The 22,657-nt window shown below is 36.2% G+C and overlaps 1 protein-coding gene across 4 annotated transcripts in view; it reads left to right on the top strand.

Annotated features, from left to right (window-relative positions):
• The window catches only part of Hr39 (nuclear hormone receptor FTZ-F1 beta), an 80,272-nt gene that overhangs the window by 23,554 nt on the left and 34,061 nt on the right, over positions 1 to 22,657 (top strand). For 2 of the 4 annotated variants that reach the window (XM_028177609.2, XM_089733474.1), the window contains exons 2-4: positions 17,216 to 17,676; positions 21,471 to 21,586; positions 22,275 to 22,410. In XM_028177609.2, the coding sequence (XP_028033410.2) occupies positions 17,589 to 17,676; positions 21,471 to 21,586; positions 22,275 to 22,410 (340 nt within the window). In that variant the 5' untranslated portion in view covers positions 17,216 to 17,588. Of the gene's footprint in view, positions 1 to 16,754; positions 17,054 to 17,215; positions 17,677 to 21,470; positions 21,587 to 22,274; positions 22,411 to 22,657 lie in introns of those variants that run through there. The other 2 variants (XM_028177607.2, XM_028177608.2) reach the window with 2 other exon arrangements.

The following is a 22,657-nucleotide window of genomic DNA, read 5'->3' as shown; positions in this document are numbered from 1 at the left end:
ATCATTTAAAAAAATTGTAGCTAGGCATTAAATTGATTTTAATGTAGCCTAGTAAGGCGTTCATTGTCAAATCTGATTGACTCGGTGGTACAGTAGTTAACGGTTCTGTCTGTTGCGCCGAGGGTCGCGGGTTCGATTCCCACATTGGGCCAATATTATGTGATGAATACGTTTGTTTGCTTTTTGTCTGGGTGTTTATTGGTTATATATGTGTATATTTCAAGGTATATAAGTATGTTTATCAATCTATGGTACCCATAACACTGGGAATCCTAAATTGGGGCCTGATGCCTCTGCTTCATTTGTTCCCAGTTATTATTATTATTATCCGTACCTGTCAAGAAAATAATTATTAAAAATTAAAGAATGAAATCAGAAAACATGTCAACTGTAAATCTGGTTCCAAATGACTCAACTGTAAGTTTTGTGAACTGGAGCTTGCCATTCGAGGCACTTTTGTTTTGAGTCACCAAGCGGCCGAATTGTTTTTGCGATATCTGATTGATTGATACACGTATTTAATATTAAAAGCTGCAATGCCGGAGATTGGATTTTTAAATGTATTTTAACTTATTATTAGTGAATTATTGAAACCGACAATTTCAAATTTGTAGAGCGAGAAAATAATGTGTTGAAAACGGATTATCTTAAAAGCGTATGTATTACTACTAATGCAATATTAATTTATAATATATACCTATTATTCTCAATACATATAATGTATTATTTTATTTACATCAAAATACAGTTTAGTCTAGTAAAACTATAGCACAAATTGGGTTGCTCTATAAAGAGAAACAACATTTAAAGCTATTGCTTCACCACTTTTTATGTTTTTTATATTTCAATCATCATAAATGTTTTAATATTTGTAATGTTCCTTCTTCTATTATTTCAATTGTCAAAATTCCATTTATGTCATATTTATAACCACTTTTAAGATAAATCGTATAGAGGTTACATATACATATATTATATTATTAAATTCTACTCGATGTAAGAATTGCTATGAGCTTTAATATATTATCTTAAGGCGAAAACTAGCAGCTGGTCTAAAGGCATCTGTTAACCGTTTTATTAATAATGTCAATAGATTATAATTAGTGTAGTCTAGTGTAAGTAGGCACACCGCGTTCAAGGAATACGCTCCTAAGTGTTAAAAGGGGAATAATGTTGAATTTGTCGATAAATTAGTAGTCATTTACTAAGCTAAGCATTATAATTAGTATTTTTAATTCGTGTTTCATGAATCTGCGTTCTAAAGCAAATGTGCGCGCTGACTGATAAATCATTTGTGTTCGACAACATGCAATGCAAAATTAACAGCACATTAAAACCAAAACACATGATGAAAACTCGTTAAATAGTAGTGCTCATAGTGCCAATAAAATTAATTAAATATACAATTTTAAACAAGAGTAGTTCTTTGTACTATCCCATATACATATTTGTATTAAGGTTTTCGCGAATGTAAGACGTAATTCAAAATTGAGGCTTTTAGACTTGCTTTGTCCAGTTACTCTTTTATTTAATACATTAAGGATATTTAACGTAGTTAATACATTATTGAGTTTAAAAATGTTTTAAGATAGCATGCCATTTCCTGTGTGAATGTTTTTTTTTGTATGAGATCATATTAAGTTTGCTCAAAAAAATTATATAGGTAGGTACCGATTATGCGTTCACGTATGACTTTCACGAAGAAAAAGCAATAATCAAAATTAAGCTGAAATGTCCTGTTTGATGTTCATTATTGCAATGCGAAGTCCACTGAGTTTCTCGCCGGATCTTCTCAGTGGGTCGCGTTTCCGATCCGGTGGTAGATTCTGCGAAGCACGGCTCTTGCTAGGGTTCGTGTTAGCAACGTCATCAGGTTTGAGCCCCGTGAGCTCACCTACCAGTTAAGGCTACGCTGATATGGCCTCTCAAGGCTCTCAGATTAGGTAGGAAAAAAAAAGCAATGCGAATTGATTTTGTATTTGACCAAACTTCGATTTAACTCTCAAGAATAAGGAGAGACGAAAAAATATATCGAGGGGTTTAAATAATATTTCGCTTAATAGGCGACATTTATCTTTGTAACTAAAGCTCCGTTTTATTTGATATTAGCATCAACAGTTTGATGTTTTTAATTGAGCTTCAATTAAGCTTACTCCATTCAAATAGCTAAAGAAGATTATTTTATTATGATATTTTTTCCAAATTTTTAACTTTAAATGGCTCTCCTGTAGAGTTGCAAAAATGTCGCTTAAACCTTAAGCTTTCCACCCCTTGATATATCTATACATCTATACATATAAATAAAATTGGAGTGTCTGTTTGTAATATTGAAATAAGCTCTTTTTACTACATGCATATGAATATATACGGTACATACACCAAAATAACATTTTTTACAATTTTTGTCTGTGTCTGTTTGTTTGTTCCGGCTAATCTCTAGAACGGCTGGACCGATTTTGATGAGACTTTCACTAATAGGTAGCTGATGATATAAGGAGTAACTTAGGCTACTTTTTTTAGACTAGCTTCGCCCCGCGGCGTCACCCGCAGTTATTGTCGTACCGCGCGCAACATGGCGGGACTCGCCTATCAATAATAAAATTTAATCTTTTCGAAGCGAAGTGAGGGCGGGTCGCTAGTACATATATAAAGTCATTTAAAGCAGCTCAGTAATATCTCAGAGGGTTGTAGCAATAAATTTGTACCGGACCCGATTGTAAGTTGTTACCTACTACACAGATAATGATAGCAAAGAAAATACATTATTACAAATCACAAGGTCGGTATTCCTTAAGAGTTATCGGAGCTTTATGAGTCCGTTATATAGAAGACTTTCAAAGTGCCTGTTACATTATAAATGAACAAGGCCATTTAAATAACACTTTTTGACTGTCATTCATTTATAACTGGCTTACAGAGTATGCGATAAGTCACTCTGAGAATTAATTGCGAATAAGACAATTCAAGTATTTAATTGTTAAGACAAAAGCAAATCGTAATGACTAAGTTTGTTGGTAGTTCAATTCTATCGTATAAGATATCGGCTCAAACCGCGTTCACCTGTGAGCAGTAATGAGCACCAGCATTCAGTAATTGCTGCAGCGTAAATTAGCTGTAAGCTTGTTTATTGGTTGCTTGATTGTTGTTAATAAAATCTAATATTTAAAAAAAAAAAATAAAAAAAAAAAAACATGCCCGCTGTGTTTCTTGCCAGTTCTTCTCAGGACGGAGGCTAGTTTTTGTAAACTTTTTGTAAACTTGTTGTGATGTTAGTTCTTTTTGACGTTCAACAAGTGTGTACTTTCATTTATCTATCTATCTATATATATAAAAATGAGTTGCTGTTCGTTAGTCTCGCTAAAACTCGAGAACGGCTGGACCGATTTGGCTAATTTTGGTCATGAATTATTTGTGGAAGTCCAGAGAAGGGTTAAAAGGTTGATAAATATGAAAATGCTCTGAATTAAATAAAAATAACAATTTTGTTTTTCTTTTGATGTCCCCCCCGTCGGACGGATTCCTTTTGTTTGTTTTAAATTAATTTTATACAAAAGTTAAGGTCTTTTATTCATAGATTGAGGCACTACGAAGTCTGCCGGGTCAGCTAGTGTTGAATAAAAAAAAATTATTTGATTTTTCGATCTACGCTAATGAAAAAGCATCTAGCATTGATAGTCTACTCTTAAATCTACCCACGATTCTTAAAGCGTTTTCTCGCAAAAGCCACGAAGAAATCAGGTTTAATAACGTGATCCAACCATATAGCAATTTCCGGTCTTTTTTGTCGTTTTTTTGCCAGTTAGAGTCTTAATTTAGACATCGGAATATTCAGTCATAGCAAACGGTGATATTTAATCTATACATACAAATAAAATTGGAGTGTCTGTTTGTAATATTGAAAAAACGCTTTTTACTACATGCATATGAATATATATACGGTACATACACCAAAATAACATTTTTTACATTTTTTGTCTGTTTGTCTGTTTGTTCCGGCTAATTTCTAGAACGGCTGGACCGATTTTGACGAAACTTTCACGGATAGGTAACTGATTATATAAGGAGTAACTTAGGCTACTTTTTTTAGACTAGCTTCGCCCTGCGGTGTCACCCGCGGTACGAAAATAATCTCAGCTAGTAATAAATATAATAACTAAAATTCAAATGATTTCATGTGTATATCTGCAAAAATAACAAATTTTATCGGAATTATCAAGCAACCTTGTGCTTTTTGCTTGCTTTTTGAGCATCATATATTTAAAGGAGCAGCTATTTTTAAAGATATGTCTTATCATCTAACAAAACAAAACACTTAACAGATTGCATCTAGCAATGTTTATTTTTGTTATAGACTAGCGACCCGCCCTCGCTTCGCTTCGGAAACATTAAAACACACATGAAACCAAAAAAATAAAATTAAAAAATTTTAAAAAAAAGTAGCCTATGTTCATCAGGGACAATGTCGGCTTCTAATGGAAAAATATTTTTTCAAATCGGTCCAGTAGTTTCGGAGCCTATTCGAAACAAACAAACAAACAAATCTTTCCTCTTTATAATTTTTGTTATAGATTGTAAATATAAATAGCAGAACTATCAAAACCGACGCAGAGACATTGTTCCCAATTTGTTTTCAAGGACGTATGGGATGTACATAATTTTCATCGCGCTTGATCATAGTTTTAATATTAAATGGCACTAATTCCGTACGATGTTTTTTTTTATGCCCAGATATATTATGCGGCCTTCTTGGAGAACGGTGCTAACAGTCGCTAGTAACGCGGGTGTTGTATTTCTGTTCAGTGTGTTTACACTGTGGTGTTTACACGTTGTATTGATTGACTAAAATGTAGCGTAAATACGAGATTTTATTTTGGTGATTAAATATCGATTGAGGCCCATATGTAAGAGGTGTTGTGGTGATGATTGATTCCATATCGAGGTGTGAAAGGTTAATTGGTTTAAGTGACATTTATCTTAATACGCGACATTTATCTTTGTAATTAAAGCTCCGTTTTATTTGTTATTAACATCAACAATCCGAAGTTTTTAATTGAACTTCAATTATGTTTATCCCATTCAAATAGCTGGAGGAGAACTTTTTTGTTATGATATTTTTTTTAATTTTATCTATATATTAATACGTGAAGCAAAGACTTTGTATCCCTCTTTACGAAAATTGCACGGACGTAGGAGTATGAAATTTTGCACACTTATAGATAATGTAGAGAAGAAGTGCACAAAGCTAATATTTTTTTTAAATAGTGCATAAAAGATACATTAAATCAATAAAGAAAACATTACACACACTACATATCATGTATTTGACGCAAACACGCATACATACTATTTATTGTCAAACTTTTGTTCTTGACGTCTGTGGACAAATTGAGAATAGTTTAAATATTGTTTGTCTTTATTAATATTTTTTTATAATGTAGCCTTGGCGAAATTTGTTATTATAGAAGTATAAAATATAATCATAATAGTGTACAAACTTACAATTCCAATTAATTATAGTCGAATTTCGACTACCGGGCGACCACTAGTTATTGAAATTGCTTCACTGTTAAATTGCAAAAATGTCGCTTCGCCCCTCGATATGTTAGGAACCACCAAAAACTCACAGCAGGATCGTAGTAGCTATCGGTATGAACTTACTATATATATAATACTGTAACAGTAGATACGGAATGCAAAACAACAATATGATAATAAATTAAAATTTAAATTAGTTTCAATGTTTTATCATCGTCGACTTAGCTGACTTACTTACCAATTTTAATTCACGGAATTTAATACTTACGATATCAAATTATGGTATAATATATATTTTTAGAGCACAAAACATTTTTAACAATCAAACTGAAAATAATGTTTCTGTCCAATGTCATAAGTAGTTTGTTAAAAAAAATATTATTACCTTAATGCAAACGTTAAACATATTTATTTTTTAGAATGTCTCGGTAGAACAGAGCTAAGAAAATAAGCTTTGTAAGGTCACGTCAACACGTTCAAATTCAAAAGCTTCATAAAACCATGACAAAGCTCACAGTATCGGTTACCCTCAGAATGTCAACCGGCACGGAATGCGGCTGCGGCGACCTATTTCCTCTGCCCCCTCCACCGTCATAGTGATGGTGGGCCCGATATAGGGCTGCCAATCAACAATAATATTTAGCATCCTGTTACAAGTACAAAGTCGATGCGAATTATCAACTATTAGAAATGTCAGCATTACATTTAATACTGCGTACCACAATGCCTGTAACGTCTACTTAGGACCAAGAATTGTTCATGTTAACTAGCGCTCTGCAGGCTTTTTGTGGCGATCTCAGTTGAATACCAGAAATTTCAGTGTTTTTGGAAATATTCTTTGAGCTATCGCGATCTGTATATACGCTATTTTTGCAATGAACATATTTTTGTCTTTAATTTTCGAATGAAATTAAAATTTAGTCCATTCCCATCATTTTAGTCTATTCTCCGAAAAGGCGCTCTGAGCTGAGAGATATCTTTGTCATCGCTTGTGTAATGTTCATTACCTTTAAATTTTCAGTAACCCATTAATTACCTCCAAAAGAAAACGTCTTTATAATCTTCTTAATAATACACTTATACTCACGTAGCGCACAATTCGCTAAGCGTGTAAACTTGAAATTTATTGTTACGATTCCGGCATCGATGCCAACGGTTGGTACTAAGAGACGCGCAGTAACCTGTCAGAACACCAGATGACGTTGGTCAGCCCACGTCATTACCGATCCTCCCGAACCATTAACGGTGGTTTTAGGTACCACAAGCACCGGTTACCGTCCTCGTCTTACCCGTCGCTTGCGACGAAGGGCTCGACGAGCGAATTAACCCATAGACACAGCCCACTGAGTTTCTCGCTGGATCTCCTCCGTGGGTCGCGTTTCCAATCCGGTGGTAGATTCTGCGAAGCACTGCTCTTGCTAGGGTCAGTGTTAGCATCACTCCGGTTTGAGCCCCGTGAGCTCACGTACTAGTCAAGGTTTCGCTGAAATAGAATAACGTCGTGTAATAACAATCAAACCCGCAAAATTATAATTTGCGTAATTACTGGTGGTAGGACCACTTGTGAGTCTGCGCGGATAGGTACCACCGCCCTGCCTATTTCTGCCGTGAAGCAGTAATGCGTTTCGGTTTGAAGGGTGAGGTAGCCGTTGTAACTATACTGAGACTTTAGAACTTGTATCTCAAGGTGGGTGGCGCGTCTACGTTGTAGATGTCTATGGGCTCCAGTAACCACTTAACACCAGGTGGGCTGTGAGCTCGTCCACCCATCTAAGCAATAAACAAAAGCCTCTCAAGGCTATCAGCTTAGGTAGGAAAAAAAAAAGTTCGCCATCCCTGCCACAGCGGGCAGGTACCGGTCCTGCGTGCCCCCGATGCGGTGATTCCGCGTTGCGAAAACGCGCGAAGCGAACTCGACGAAGGGACTGATTGGGTTTCGTAAAATCGCGATAGGTTGGACTATCTCGTTATTTGTACGCAAGTTATACTCCTAATTGGGCTTGGTTAAACGTAATGACGCACTGCTGGTTTCGACTAGTCGAAATAACGGGAAAGTAAATAGGACCAACCGCTTTCGTCACACGATTATCGTAATCTTATCAGTGGTCAAAATGTAATAGTTGGTTCTTATAATTGTCTTAATTAAACAGTAACATATATGACATGTATTTTAAAAACTTAAAAAAAACACGCTTAAGTAACAAACTGAACTGACAATCAAATTATTTTTTAACTTGTTGATACTAGTTAAATTATTAAAGGGATATTATAAAATTATTTACATTGTCATCGTTCCTCGACGAACGTGTAAATTTTCAAGTTAATAAAATGTTGAAGTCTGTTAAAATGAAGTTCAAAGATATAGTTACATACAAACAGACGTAGATATCTATCTACATATAATAGACCAAATTAATAACAACGTATTCAAATTTTATGAAATATCAAAAATTTTGACCCCGAAATAAAAATAAACTACAAATTAAGTTTTTTTTTTATACATCGCATGACTAATCTGTCGCACGATCTGTGAAATAATCGAAGAAGTAAAGGGATTACCTACACGTTTTCAATTGAAACGCTTTGATTGTCTGTGAACGCCCCGTGATTCATACAGCTGCTTAATTAATACCATATTACGACCTAGTACTGGTCGCTATTAAGCTTTCGAAGCTATTTAGCGGTTAGTAGCTGCATTCCAAAGGGCATTATTGTGGTTCGCAAGGAAATTGATTTTATGCTGCCTTAAGAAGGCTTTTGATAACCGTAATTTATAGTGCCTAAAATTGGTTTATAATTGAGTCGTCTATTATCAAAGGCGGCAATCTGTACATTTGGACAAAAATTTTTTATTGATATGTCAATACAGATTTATTTGAATATAATCGTCTCCTTCAAAGAATACGGTTCAAAACCTGCATTAAATAAAGGTTAATAGTTAACCTGTTATTTATCTAAGATGTCGTTCCGAAGAGTTTTGTGACTGCCAATGGAATACAAAGTCAATAATTCGTTTTTCTGATTTACCAATCATTGTCCAAAAGTCAGATTGCCGCCTTTGATAATAGACGACTCAATTATTGATTGTATCAAATGTATTTTCTGTAAATTTACGCTATGAAGCAATGGTACGCACTGCCGATTTAAAATGTTGTTCAACCGCTATCGACCTCATGTCTCAAAGTAAGAGGCGACTTTCTCGCTGTGAGCTCTTTGAGTCACGGAAAAACTCGTCCAAATAGGTCGTCTTCTCGAATTATAATATTTATAACACCCAGTATACCTACGCATGAATCCTTCGCGGCAAATTTACCGATATAGTTGTGTATACTTAGTCTGGCCATAAATACTGTTACGATTAAAAATAAAGAAAATATTACATTTGAATTTGGAATCTGTCATTTTTATATGATTGCTCATTGAGTTTTCTCATTTTGGCGCCAATACATTGTACAATATTTTCCGATATTAAAATGGAGTGGGGTGATAAAGAGAACCGAATCGCTATGATTGCATTACACAAAGTAGGTATGGAGCCAAATGCCAAAAGTAATAAATGTTACTTGCAATAGTTTTTTTTTCCTTTGTCTCAGTATTTATGGCAGGACTAGGTATGTATATGAACTCATAATACCTACTTATCATTAGGAATCACGTACATAATATTATAGACTCTGAAAGGATAAAGCAGACAACATTCGAGAATTTAAATAACCCCAATTAGATCATCTATTGACTTCGATTCGCTTTTGTGTTGGTTTTATAAGAGACTACACACTGCACCTTCTTCCAATATTTTTTGCACTAAAAGTATATCAAATATTAACGATAATTAATAAAAAAAATATTCTGGTCTCAGTGTAAAATATACGTTGAAAACAAACACATGGCTTAAATTGCGATGCAGTGAATCGCGATGATTAGCAATTCAGTGATGCGATGTTAAGTATTAACAAAACATTATATTTTATTAAGCATGTTATATGTAATCGAAATCGTGACAATACCATATACATAAACCATAAAATATGGTTTTTTACTAGTTGCCTTGCGGGTCGACTCGTGTACATTTTTAGTAAATATTTTTGGGAATTGTGAACTTTAACATTTTGACTGCCATGTAAGTTCTCGGTGCGTTGCCTGGCGCACTGAAGTTATTATGTCGATTTTTCTCTTCCATCTTCTTCCTAAAGTGCCGAAATATCTAGTAGACTGGGAAAGACGAATCCGAAGATACCGAGAATGAATGTATTTCATTATGTTCTACAGAACACTCTTCTTCTTCTAGAAGTACTAAAACAAATATAATACTAAAACATCCAATAAATTATTAAACTGAAAACGAAAGATAAGCTTTTAAATATATTACGTGAATGCTAGATCGTAACTTTGCGTCATTGTTTGCTACACCCATTAAGTGGCGTCAAACTTCTCAACGCCAGTTTTACCCCCAGTATATTCACAGTGATTTCTCAATTATTAACGTTAGACCTGGAATTTCCGTCCTGTTTCCACAGCGTTGTAAAGTCGTAAATCATACGAAAATAAAGGTGTGTATAGCCTCTCGAATACCGAACAACATCGTTTCAAGGTGTACAAGCTTATGCACCCAGGTTTCTCGATATTGCTACAAAATTATTTCAATGATTCTTTCACTGAAATATTCATAGCGTTTTACTGGGCATCATCACGCATCATATCCGTCTCTTCCTTCGTCACATCTGTCATAAAAATATCACAAATTAGAATTCTCTGGAATACGATCGATGCAAGTAGAATTACGTTCTAGGAATTGATATTTTTGAATATACTCGTAAAACAAGTCTGACACGTGCTGTCTTAAGCGTCGATGTTGAATTCAAGAAGATTAATTGAGAGCCCATGACTCTACCTATATAATGTTAGGTAAATTTCGAAAATAGAGTTTATTTTTAGTATAGTTGATGCAATTGAAACTCTATCTCTTTTCGCTACTTTATTCACGGTTTGGGCGATATCAGCACAAATATTTTTACTGATCGTAGGACCTCTTGTGAGTCCGCACGGGTAGGTACTACCACCCCGCCTATTTCTACCGTGAACCAGTAATGCGTTTCGGTTGGAAGGGTGGGGCAGCCGTTGTAAATATACTGAGACCTTAGAACTTATATCTCAATATCAATCTCATGGGTAGCGCATTTACGTTGCGCATTTACGGGCTCCAGTAACCACTTAGCACCAGGTGGGCTGTGAGCTGGTCCACCCATCTAAGCCATAAAAAAAAATTTAACCGATGTCTTCAGCCAATAAAAAACAAATGCCCCGTAAACGCCAGCAATTGTAACAAAAAAATTAACTAACAAAATTTTACTGAAACATTTCATGTAACCAAGTGATATATTATTTTAAAACGATGGTGAACAGTCTCTCGTTAACCATAGACAAAAGATACGCTGTCAGTTTGTTCGTAATTTATGTTCCCTGTTCAAAGATCTAGGTTCGTTATACGGTAACTTGTTTGTGTCATAATGTTGGCTAATTTTCACTTCTGTTTATTATTTCACTAGTGACTCGACTCAGACTTATCGTGCGCATTGAGTATAATTATTCAGTTATGTACCTATTTGGTGTTTACATAAACTTCTATGTATATAGTAAATTTGAATGTATATTATTATTGTTATATGATACTACTAGCGACCCGCCCTTGCTTCACTTCGGAAACTGTAATTTATTACTGATTTCTCCACTATTTAATGGGTGTTATTATACATATAAACCTTCCTCTTCAATCACTCTATCTATTAAAAAAACCGCATCAAAATACGTTGCGTAGTTTTAAAGATTTAAGCATACATAAGGACAGACAGATATAGGGACAGAGAAAGCGACTTTATTTTATACTATGTAGTGATGTAGAGAAACTTACATTAAAATTACGTATTTTAAAGACAAATCATTCAGGAGACTGGAAATTGCCCACCTTGACGCAGTGAGCAAACATGAAATAAATGAATAATGAATTTTGAACTAACACTGTTTTTTATTGACCAATAAACACGTCAACGTCATTTGATTTAGATGATTAGTGCCGTACACTGCTTTTTGATATATAAAACTTAAAGTACAATTATTTTTTATTGCTTAGATGGGTGGACGAGCTCACAGCCGACTTGATGTTAAGTGGTTACTGGAGCCCATAGACATCTACAACGTAAATGCGCCATCCACCTTGAGATATAAGTTCTAAGGCCTCAAGTATAGTTACAACGGCTGCCCCACCCTTCAAACCGAAACGCATTACTGCTTCACGGCAGAAATAGGCAGGGTGGTGGTACTTACCCGCGCGGACTCACAAAAAGTCCTACTACCAGTAAAACTGACTTGGTGATTCGACATTTAAAATCTACTTCAAAATAATGATCTGGAACACTGCCGTTGTTTTACGAGGATTTTAATTTGTTGTTTTAATTTGGACAGGTGCGGGCCGCGCGTCCGTCACGTAAAAATAATCTTATTTCACAGATGAGAAATTTTCTAAATGATACGTTATGTGAAATCGTTTGTTTTTCTCTTCGGCTGTGTGCTATTAATGTGTGTGCATGTGTGCTTTAAATATACACAACCAAAGAATTCGTTATAAGAACAAACATGAATAATGTACTCGGTCTAAAATTTATTTGTTTCTTTTTATAAATACCATCAAAAATAATATTATGTAATACGTTATGATCTCTCTATATATAAAAATGAATTGCTGTTCGTTAGTCTCGCTAAAATTCGAGAACGGCTGGACCGATTTGGCTAATTTTGGTCTTGAATTATTTGTGGAAGTCCAGAGAAGGTTTAAAAGGTAGATGAGTACGAAAATGCTCGGAACTAAATAAAAATAACAATTTTGTTTTTCCTTTGATGTGTCCCCCGTCGTACGGATTTCTTTTGTTTGTTTTAAGTTTATTTTATACAAAAGCTTAGTTCTTTTATTTATCGATTGAGGCACCACGAAGTCTGCCGGGTGAGCTAATATTTAATAAATAAATTTAAAAGTAATAATAAGGTTTAATTAAATTATTGTTTCAATAAAAAAATATTCTGTTTACACAACTATTATTATTATGTTTCTTTTCGAAACCAATTTGATTAAATAAGCTAAAACTATAGAAGGTTTTATATCCTTTGAAATACACAGACCTATTGTTCTATGTTTGTGCAATTGTGCACGCCAATCTCAATAATGTTAGAATCAATGCGAATGTAATTTTTATTTACTCATTATGTATTAGCCTTTCGTTAAACAGAACGAGTACTTAGCGCTGCGTCTTAACGTCGCGCTCTTTTCATGTCACACAAATTGACTAGATGAGCCTGACCCTCCTTGACGCAACGTAACGTCCGCCAAATCATAGTGCCTTTCTATAGCTGTCTGAAAATTTAAAAGTATTAAGATGTCGAGTGATTCAGATGTGGCATTGTACAAGCATGGGTATTTTCTAACTATTTCTATAAATTTTTCGGGCATTATCCAGTATTTTAATACACATTCACTCGGACTCAAAAATAAAATTTGTAAAAAATTACAACGCCTGTCGTCAAAGCGTCCTAACGCCGCGACAGAGCGTTGCATACAACACATCTCGGCGTCATAGCGCGCCGTTAGTTTAGGGCTCTGACGCGCGCTAAGTACGCGTTCTGTTTGACGAAGCCTTTATAGTTAGTTAAACTGTAACCAACATAGACATAACAAACATAGTTTGAAAATTAAAACCGTACGCGTTGACAGAGATATGAAATGAAAATTTAAATATACCTATCTGACAACCTTTAATTTTTATTGCTTAGATTGGTGGACGAGCTCGCCCACCTGGTGTTAAGTGGTCACCAGAGCCCATATACATCTACAATCCACTTAGAGATATAAGTTCTAAGGTCTCAGTTATTACAGTGCAATGACTGCTCCACCCTTCAAACTGAAACGCATTACTGCTTCACGGCAGAAATAGGCAGGGCGGTGGTACCCACCCGTGCGAACTCACAAAACGTCATACCACCAGTAATCAATGGTTACCCTGTCAATATTAGAATGAAGTGATGATAAGAATGTTTGTTCATTGCTGCTAGTTGCGTGTGCAAATTTTTAAGTTGACCGGAGGTTTTGACTATTGTGAGCCCACTGAGTTTCTCGCCGGACCTTCTCAATAGGTCGTGTTTCCGATCTGGTGGTAGATTTTGCGAAGCACTGCTCTTGCTAGGGCCAGTGTTAGCATCACTCCGTTTTGAGCCCCGTGAGCTCACCTACTAGCTAAGGTTACGCTATCAGCTTAGGTAGGAAAAAAAACTATTGTGAAAATGAAGGAAGATTGTGGTACGTATAGACATGTATGCATGTATAAGACACATGTGTCTATTTTAAAGGGCGTACCAATTTACAAGCACACTCAATTCAAATGAATGTTGTCAAATACAAATGCATCCCACGAAATACAAAGTAAAATATAATATAATTAACGTAAATTAATTTAAAATTATAAACAATTGCATCGATCGAGGTTCACGTCCGATTTCGTTGAACTTTTTGTCGATACTGTCAGCTGTATTGTTTTTTTTTTTTGTTTTTTTTTTTTTTAGTGTCCAAAACACGGTTTTCAGTATTTGTGTGATTCGTTCCGCAAACAGAAACAGAGCTCTTTGTTCGAACTCTATGGAACAGTAGTGATTACTAGGGTGTATTAACCTCATCTATTTTGGTTACGGTGTGGGTGAGAGGGTGCGACGTCCTCTGCAAGACGGACGACCTCATAGTCAGCCGTCGGGGTCAAGGATGAAATTAACACATCGCTGTTTTATCAAAATGTAACGTATAACAACTCACAATCTATACATACATATAAATAAAATTGGAGTGTCTGTTTGTAATATTGAAATAGCCTCTTTTTACTACATGCATATGAATGTATATATACGGTACATACACCAAAATAACATTTTTTACAATTTTTGTCTGTCTGTCTGTCTGTTTGTTCCGGCTAATCTCTGGAACGGCTGGGCCGATTTTGATGAGAGTTTCACTAATAGGTAGCTGATGATATAAGGAGTAACTTAGGCTACTATTTTTAGACTAGCTTCGCCCCGCGTCTTCACCCGAGATACGACAATAACGAGCGAGGGCGGGTCGCCAGTCCGGAATAAAACGCGAAAACAAAACATACGTTATATCTAATTTAAAATCTGCTCCGTTTTTTTTTCTGCGTGTAATAATTTAATAGTTAACATTCGCCTTGGCCGAATGCCGGAATCCGTATGATAAATAGTATTAAAACATTCATGATTGTTTGTAATGGGCGAATATATTTTTTTTTATCATTAAATTACGTACGATAAATTAATACCGTTGTTGTTATTGAAATAAACGTGCACCTGTATCCGTGTATGGGTACTTATCAGTGTTACAATGCATAGCACTGTTCACGTCACGCAGATAGTGCTGTGACCTTAAGATAATTATCGGTCGACGCCTCGTCTCACACAAGCTTATCGATAACTCACTTAGAAGAATGCAAGGCAAGGACATCGCTTCGACAGGCCTGCGGAGTTGAGTGTGAATTCCTTTTAAGACTTGCGTTGCATCATGAATTTATTTTCCTTGTTAGTCTAGCTCGTTCAGTGCATACATTCAGACAAGTTGTATTGTTATCATTAATTCTTTTAGTCTCTATAAATACAAAAATATCGATCTATACATATTTTTTATTGCTTAGATGGGTGGACGAGTTAAAAGCCCATCTGGTGTTAAATGGTTACTGGAGCCCATATACATCTACGACGTAAATGCGCCACCCACCTTGAGATATAAGTTCTAAGGTCTCAAGTATAGTTACCACGGCTGCCCCACCCTTCAAACCGAAACGCATTACTGCTTCGCGGCAGAAATAGGCAGCGTGGCTGTATTTTTAGTGACTAGTTAGTGCCTGTGCATTAGCAATGGATCGAAAATGTAATTCGCTAAATACAAGTTAAATAAGAAAAGTTGTGAAGTTATTAAATAAATAAGATGTTAAACAAAGCGCTTCGTCTGGCGTATCGTACAAATGACCGCTCGGCCTTGTCTAGGCCACGATGACGCCATCTTGCGTGCGGATGAACTCCTTTAATAGGCCGCGAAATTTATTGCCGTCTCGCTTCCGCACGTTGACCTTGCCATTTGAAAAAAGAAAAAGGAGATATTTGGTTGTAGCAACCGAATTTAATTATAGAACCAGACAACGTAGACGGAAACATAGACGTCAGAATAGTGTTAATTTAGCCTAAAGTCTATCAACATTGGTGCATGGGCCACATCGCAGCTACCGCCATCTTGCCTATTTCCTTGAAGCAGCCACGCGTACCAGTTTGAAAGGTGGTAGCGATTAAACATAGCTTAGACTTCAATCTTATGTGTCAAAGTGGGTGGCTGGTTATGAATTTGTGATTTCTTTGAGTAACCACTCAACAATAGGTTAACTCTGAGCTCCTCCATACATTTAGCGCATAATAAAATCCAATTAAAAACAATCAATCTAATCTGGCAACACCTTAACTAATAGTGTAATTTATCCGACATAACTTGCTCATTTTTTTAAAAATAAACATACAACTAGTTTTTCAAGGTTTGAATGTCAATTGTCATTTAGTTAAATCAGTAGAGACGTGTCCAAAGGGAAGAGAGAGAGAGACCTATAGAACTCTAATTGATCTGGCAGACAGACAGTAATATATAATTTAGTTTTACGAGGAAAAAAATATCAAAATGCAGTATTTTAAGTATGTAGTTTACTTTTTATTAATTTTGACGTATAGGTTAGAAAAATAAAAATAACTAAATTTTCCATGTAAACGAAACGTATAAAAATACAATAATAAACGCTTGTCGTGTATCAATATTTTTCAATGAATTTACAACTAAACAAAAGTCTGATTCAGAAGTCGATTGCTCAATAGTGTAACGGCCTGCATCAGCTCACATGTTCATTAAAGTGCGTTGCCGTGTGGCCCGGTCGTATTGGGAACGGCGGACCAGTACGGCGCGCGAAAGGCGAAATGATCGCGGCCGACCGACCGACCGGTCGCTAGCCACAACCGGCTCAGTGAAGGCCGCGCTACGCGTCTCCCCCCGCTCACTTCAATCGAACGTCTTAGTGATTGTAACGTATCGATAACGATATTACGATAATTCCAAAAATGAGAAATCGAAATAATTTTATCGATTAAAATTTAACGAAAATGCCAATTCATTCATGGCGCATTACGTCGTCATCGTGACCGAGCTTCGCCCTCGTAAACAGAATGCCAATGACACCGAGGTCGTGCCGACGTATCGATAACAATATCGCAGCGGTGCGCCCAGCACTGGTCACGCCGCAAGGCCGCGCGACGCGACTGACGACCGTGCGTGTACAAAAACACATGAGACAGGCCGACACATTGCTACGGAGTTCGGACCGATTTGGAATTTATTCGAATTCAGCCTTGTATCGAAATTGTTTAGCTTTTGTCATTGTCGTATGTATGTTTTCTTGATTCACGGACAACGATTATATTATCAACTCGTGCAATTGCATTTCAGATACTTTTTTAATTTAAAATTCGTATTTGTTGTAATACACTAATGAAATGGTGAAGATTAATTTCTGTTTTGTTTTAATCAAACTGTATTTATTGTCGACAGGTCTCCCCAAGATGATGGTGGCGTCATTGGGCTATGAAGAGTTTTCTAACCAGAAGCTATTAATTACGAGTTGCTATGAGGAATTTTACTCCAAAAAATTGGGAATATGTGAAAACGACTTTGATCACGAAAGACTGAAAAAACTAGCTGCCTTAAAAATTAAAAACACAAGATGAAAAAAGAAATATATAGATAATAACAATATACAATGCTAAAAGACAATAAATAAATAAATAAAACATACTCGAACAATATTTTTGTACGCATTTTTTTCGATTAGAAAAAAAACACGTTCATGGTGCTTATAGAGTAGTGAAGTGCGAACATCGATACTAAAATATCGATAGATTTGTGGTGATGTGCTAATGCCGAGATGTCCAGTGAGGGTAACGCCGTGAAGGTGGAAGGTGGGCACGTTTCTGTCACCACTATCAGCATGTCCGGCCCGGAGACCAGCAATGGTAAGTGCGAACGTTAGGTACGTTAGAAAAGCAAATGATCTTATAACTAATCATCACATTTGTCGTCTACATTAAGGATAATTTAGCTATTTCTGCCGTGAAGCAGTAATGCATTTCGGTTTGAAGGGTGGGGTAGCCGCTGTAACTATACTGAGACCTTAGAACTTATATCTCAAGGTGGGTGGCTCATTTACGTTATAGACGTCTATGGGCTCCAGTAACCACTTAACTCCAGGTGGGTTGTGAGCTCGTCCACCCACCTAAACAATAAAAAAAGGTACCTCATTTGAGTACTGGTTATAACACTCCCTTACGTCTCTATTTATGATTATCATAATTAAAAATAAAGTAAGATGTTCTCCAGAAGTTCTCAACCTCGTATTGCTTATCGCCGTATCTAATTGAAATACCACCATAAACAAACGACCTTGATACCGCGGTTATTAATGTTAATTATGCCTACGTCAAATCAAAAGCAAAATATTTATTTTATTGGGTTAGATGACCTTAGGAGGCTTGCTTGATAGACGGCATATTAGAACATATACGCCTTCTCAAACGAGGCTTGTGGAGATTTACTTAACGGTAGGCAGCGGCTTTGCTCTACCCCTGCCATTACATTATGTTCATGAACGACTGTAACCGCTAAGCATCAGGCGGGCCGTATACTTGTCTGCTTAAATGGGCAATAAAAAAAGTTGCTATTCGAAATCTCAATAGCATTGGAGCTATTTATGATTCTGCCTTGCAAAGACAAGGCCACATTTACTTGAATTAGAAATAATTATTTTATCGTACACTTTGTTCTATAGAATATGTCCCCTCCCCAGATCAGGGCATTACTGGCCGGTGCGTGTTCAAATTAGGAGATCGGCGAATGATCATACATAAATTAGTGGAGTCATCTTGTATTTCGATGGTGGTAGGACGTCTTGTGAGTCCGCACGGGTAGGTACCACCAACCCGCCTATTTCTGCCGTAAAGCAGTAATGCATTTCGGTTTGAAGGGTGGGGTAGCCGCTGTAACTATACTGTCAATTAATAGTAATCCTTCATCTAAGTCAGGGCTGGTCAAACCATGGTTTTCCTCTCTCTCATATTTGTGCGGCTTGAAGAAAACCAATTAAAAAAATCGTGTCCATATAAAATCTAAATTCATATTATACAATACGATTGTTATGAAGTTGCGATTTCAGTGAAAATGCAATAAATAATGTATGAAAATATTCCCAGTTTTTTTTTCCCTTGAACACCGCAAATCGATCGATTTAAGCATTGATTTAAATATTTAAGCTCCCTCCCAAGTTCTTGATCTATAACAATATTAATCTAGGAGAAAAATGTCATTCTTTATAATGTGTTTAATAGGTTAATTAGGTACATAATTAATATTTCAATTAGAAAAAAAAAAAAAAAACATAAAACGATAGAGTAAATACATACTATACACGAATCCGTCTTGAGGCACGACCACTAAGTTAATACTTACGTGCGAGATAGAAAAACGCGATGTTCCACTACGTCATTTTTATGTTTTCTCATTTTGACAATTAATTAGGTTGTTGTAAACAAAAACTTTTTTAATAATGAATATGTACCATTATGAACATAATCAAATACCAGGACACGAACAATTAAACTGTTGGCAGAAAATTGTTGTTAGTTGTTCTGAAAAATCATCTCTAAGGCATATATGCTTAACAACCACGGGGTTAAATTGTTAAAATATCGTCATTTTTATTGCGTTTTTATTAGCTTCAGACGTATGTATGTTAGTATGTAACGGAATCTTTGAACATGATTTTGACCCCCTTTAAAGCGTCGGATTAAATCTTTTTTTACAATAAAATCATTTTTTCTTACACTAGTTTTAATTCAAATTTAATAAAATTTATTTTCAATTTTTTAGTTGGATTTTCTATAAAAGCGTATTTTGTTAGTTTTTTTAAGCCATTATTTATTATTGATGTTGATTATGGCTCGCTTTTACTATTTCCAAACATAACTTAAAAGGAAGCGTTTATATTTACACTAGCGACCCGCCCTCGCTTCGCTTCGGAAACATTAAAACACACATGAAAAAAAAAAAAAAAAAAAAGTAGCCTATGTTCATCAGGGACAATGTCGGCTTCTAATGGAAAAAGAATTGTTCAAATCGGTCCAGTAGTTTCGGAGCCTATTCGAAACAAACAAACAAACAAATCTTTCCTCTTTATAATATTAGTATAGATCTCACACTATACAGTAGGCACTTCTGTGTTTAGTAAAAGCGAAAAAACATGCTCATTATACGTACCAAAGTTAAAAGTGCGCTTTTAAAGCAGTCAACAAACTTCGAAATTTCCGTCGGTAAGTACGAACGCGCTGTCGAGATAATGATTCACATCACGTAATAAAATTATAATAAAAAAGCGGTGATAGCGTAAGGGGCGACGAACTTCCATTACTGCGGGAGCACGGGTCACATCTACTTAAATATTTAGGTATTTACAGTTACTTTAATATACATAAACTAGCGATCCGCCCTCGCTTCGCTTCGGAAACTGTAATTTATTATTGATTTCTCCACTATTTAATGGATGTTATTATACATATAAACCTTCTTCATCAATCACTCTATCTATTAAAAAAAACCGCATCAAAATCCGTTGCGTAGTTTTAAAGATTTAAGCATACATACAGACAGATCTAGGGACAGAGAAAGCGACTTTATTTTATACTATGTAGTGAAGAGTGCATGTTATGGTAAATGTATAATGTGCCACCATTACGATGTGTTCGCGCCTTCAATCTTAGACTATTGTTACGCGCTGGGGTTCGGGATAAATAAAATTCTACTGAATTACAAGTTAACACTGTATTCAACACTTAGAACATTTAAACACTTCACAAACACTTTAAAACGCTCAATTCGCTTCTTCCGCTTCGCTTCAGGTGATCCGTACGCTGTTTCGCTTCGAGTACAACATCATCTCTACAACGCTTTTATAGCCGATACCTCATCCTTAGATTTATCGAGAATATTCCACACATCTCTAGTATTGTTTTCCGCAATCTGACAATAGATGGCGTTGCACTTCCCGAGCGTTCTAGGTGCTACTATATCCTTCGTTATTCGTTCGACTAATCGGCGATAGATGGCGTTACTTATACCGGCACTATTAAACCAGATTTACATAGACTGGTTGAGACTATTACTACACGACTTATGTGCCTACTAACTGGTACGGAATCTACGGTTTTATTGCTAAAATATATATCGAGGGGTGAAAGGCTATTTGGTTTAAGCGACATTTCACTTAATACGCGGCATTAATCTTTGTAATTAAAGGTCTGTTTTGTTTGGTATTAGCATCAACAGTTCGATATTTTTAATTGATTTTCAATTAAGCTTACTCCATTCAAATTTTTTAACATGCTGAACAATTTTTTTGTTATGGTATTCTTTCCAAATTTTAACATTATATGGGTCTCCTGTAATGTTGCCATCCTCGATAATAATATGTTAGTTGACGTTAAAGATTCGGCGTTCGATGTTAAAATTGCTCATTTACACAGAATTCTAGATATTTGTATCAGTATTTTTTTTTTGACAAATAGATAATTGCGGGCATTTTAGTGATGTAATAGCTTCGGTAGTAATGGGCCACAGACAATTTGTTTTTTATTTTTGTAAATTAGATAGACTAAGGAAACATGACTCATACATCCTATACTAAAAACTTGATACACATAAAATTTTGACCATGAATATCCGCTGAAAAATGAATGACGTCACATGTATGTTGTTTCAGGCCCATTCTCGTATAGTTCGAGCGGAGTACGAATCAGCGTCTCTTCGGAACCACACGACGAAGACTCGACTGATGCGGAAATCTCCAAAATCGATTTCACTCAACATCAATACGAGGTATGTTTTAACAAACACAAATTTTCTGTTCTCGATAAACTAAGTATCGTTGCATCTCTATTAATATTGACATTTTTATCATCACTGAGCTGGTCATGCAGTTCATAAAATCTATTAATATTAAAGAGGTGTTTTGCCGTCATGTGTCGAGATGCACGTCCTATCAACGATGACCGATGGATAATACCCATAGCCATTTCAACGTGAATGCAGCACCCAGCTTGAGGCATGATGGCTGGTCCACCCTTCAAACTGGAACGGATAAATGCTTAGCAGCAGAAAAAAGCGTCATGACGGTATCTACCCTAGTAATCTAACACACTATAAGTCCAGTCCAAACAATCCTAACGGACGGATAACGATCCAGTCTTACTGGTGGTAGGACCTCTTGTGAGTCCGCACAGGTAGATACCACCACCCTGCGTATTTCGTGAAGCAGTAATACGTTTCGGTTTTCAAACCGTTCACCGTTTCACCCTTCAGGGTGAGGCAGCCGTTGTGACTATACTGAGACCTTAGAACTTATATCTCAAGTTGGGTGGCGCATTTCCGTTGTACGTGTCCATGGGCTCCAATAACCACTAAATAGGTGGGCTATGAGCTCGTCCAACCATCTATTCAATAAAAATAAAATAGAACGATGGAAACCTCCGATATGAGATTAAAAATGAGCAAACTCATGTTTTAGGTGAACATGCGAAGCAAGAAACAGCGCTCGTCGAGCGGGACCCAACGTGACAGTCTCCACGATCGGGAGCGACCCATGTCTTGGGAGGGAGAGCTGTCCGACTCCGAGATGGTCATCGATACAAGCGTCAATAACGGTCAGTATTCAGTTGTCCAATACAATATACAATGAAATAAGCAGGGATTTTCATGGCTCCCTAAAAAGCTGAGCGAAAAACAAAAGCGCTCGTTCTTAATGTAATGTAACGTTTTTTAACGCTTTTAATGTAACGTTTAACAAGCCCTAACATCAAACAGCGGGACGGCGGGATGGATGTAATGTGCTCTGCGTCAAACCTGTCCCGCCGTCTCAATAGCCCGATTGGGCTCCGGCCCGGTCCAAGG

The sequence above is a fragment of the Bombyx mandarina genome, chromosome 15 (genome assembly GCF_030267445.1).
Source record: "Bombyx mandarina strain Sakado chromosome 15, ASM3026744v2".
Classification (NCBI taxonomy): domain Eukaryota; kingdom Metazoa; phylum Arthropoda; class Insecta; order Lepidoptera; family Bombycidae; genus Bombyx; species Bombyx mandarina.
Note: the sequence above shows the minus strand (reverse complement) of the source record. Positions and strands in the feature narration are given on the sequence as shown.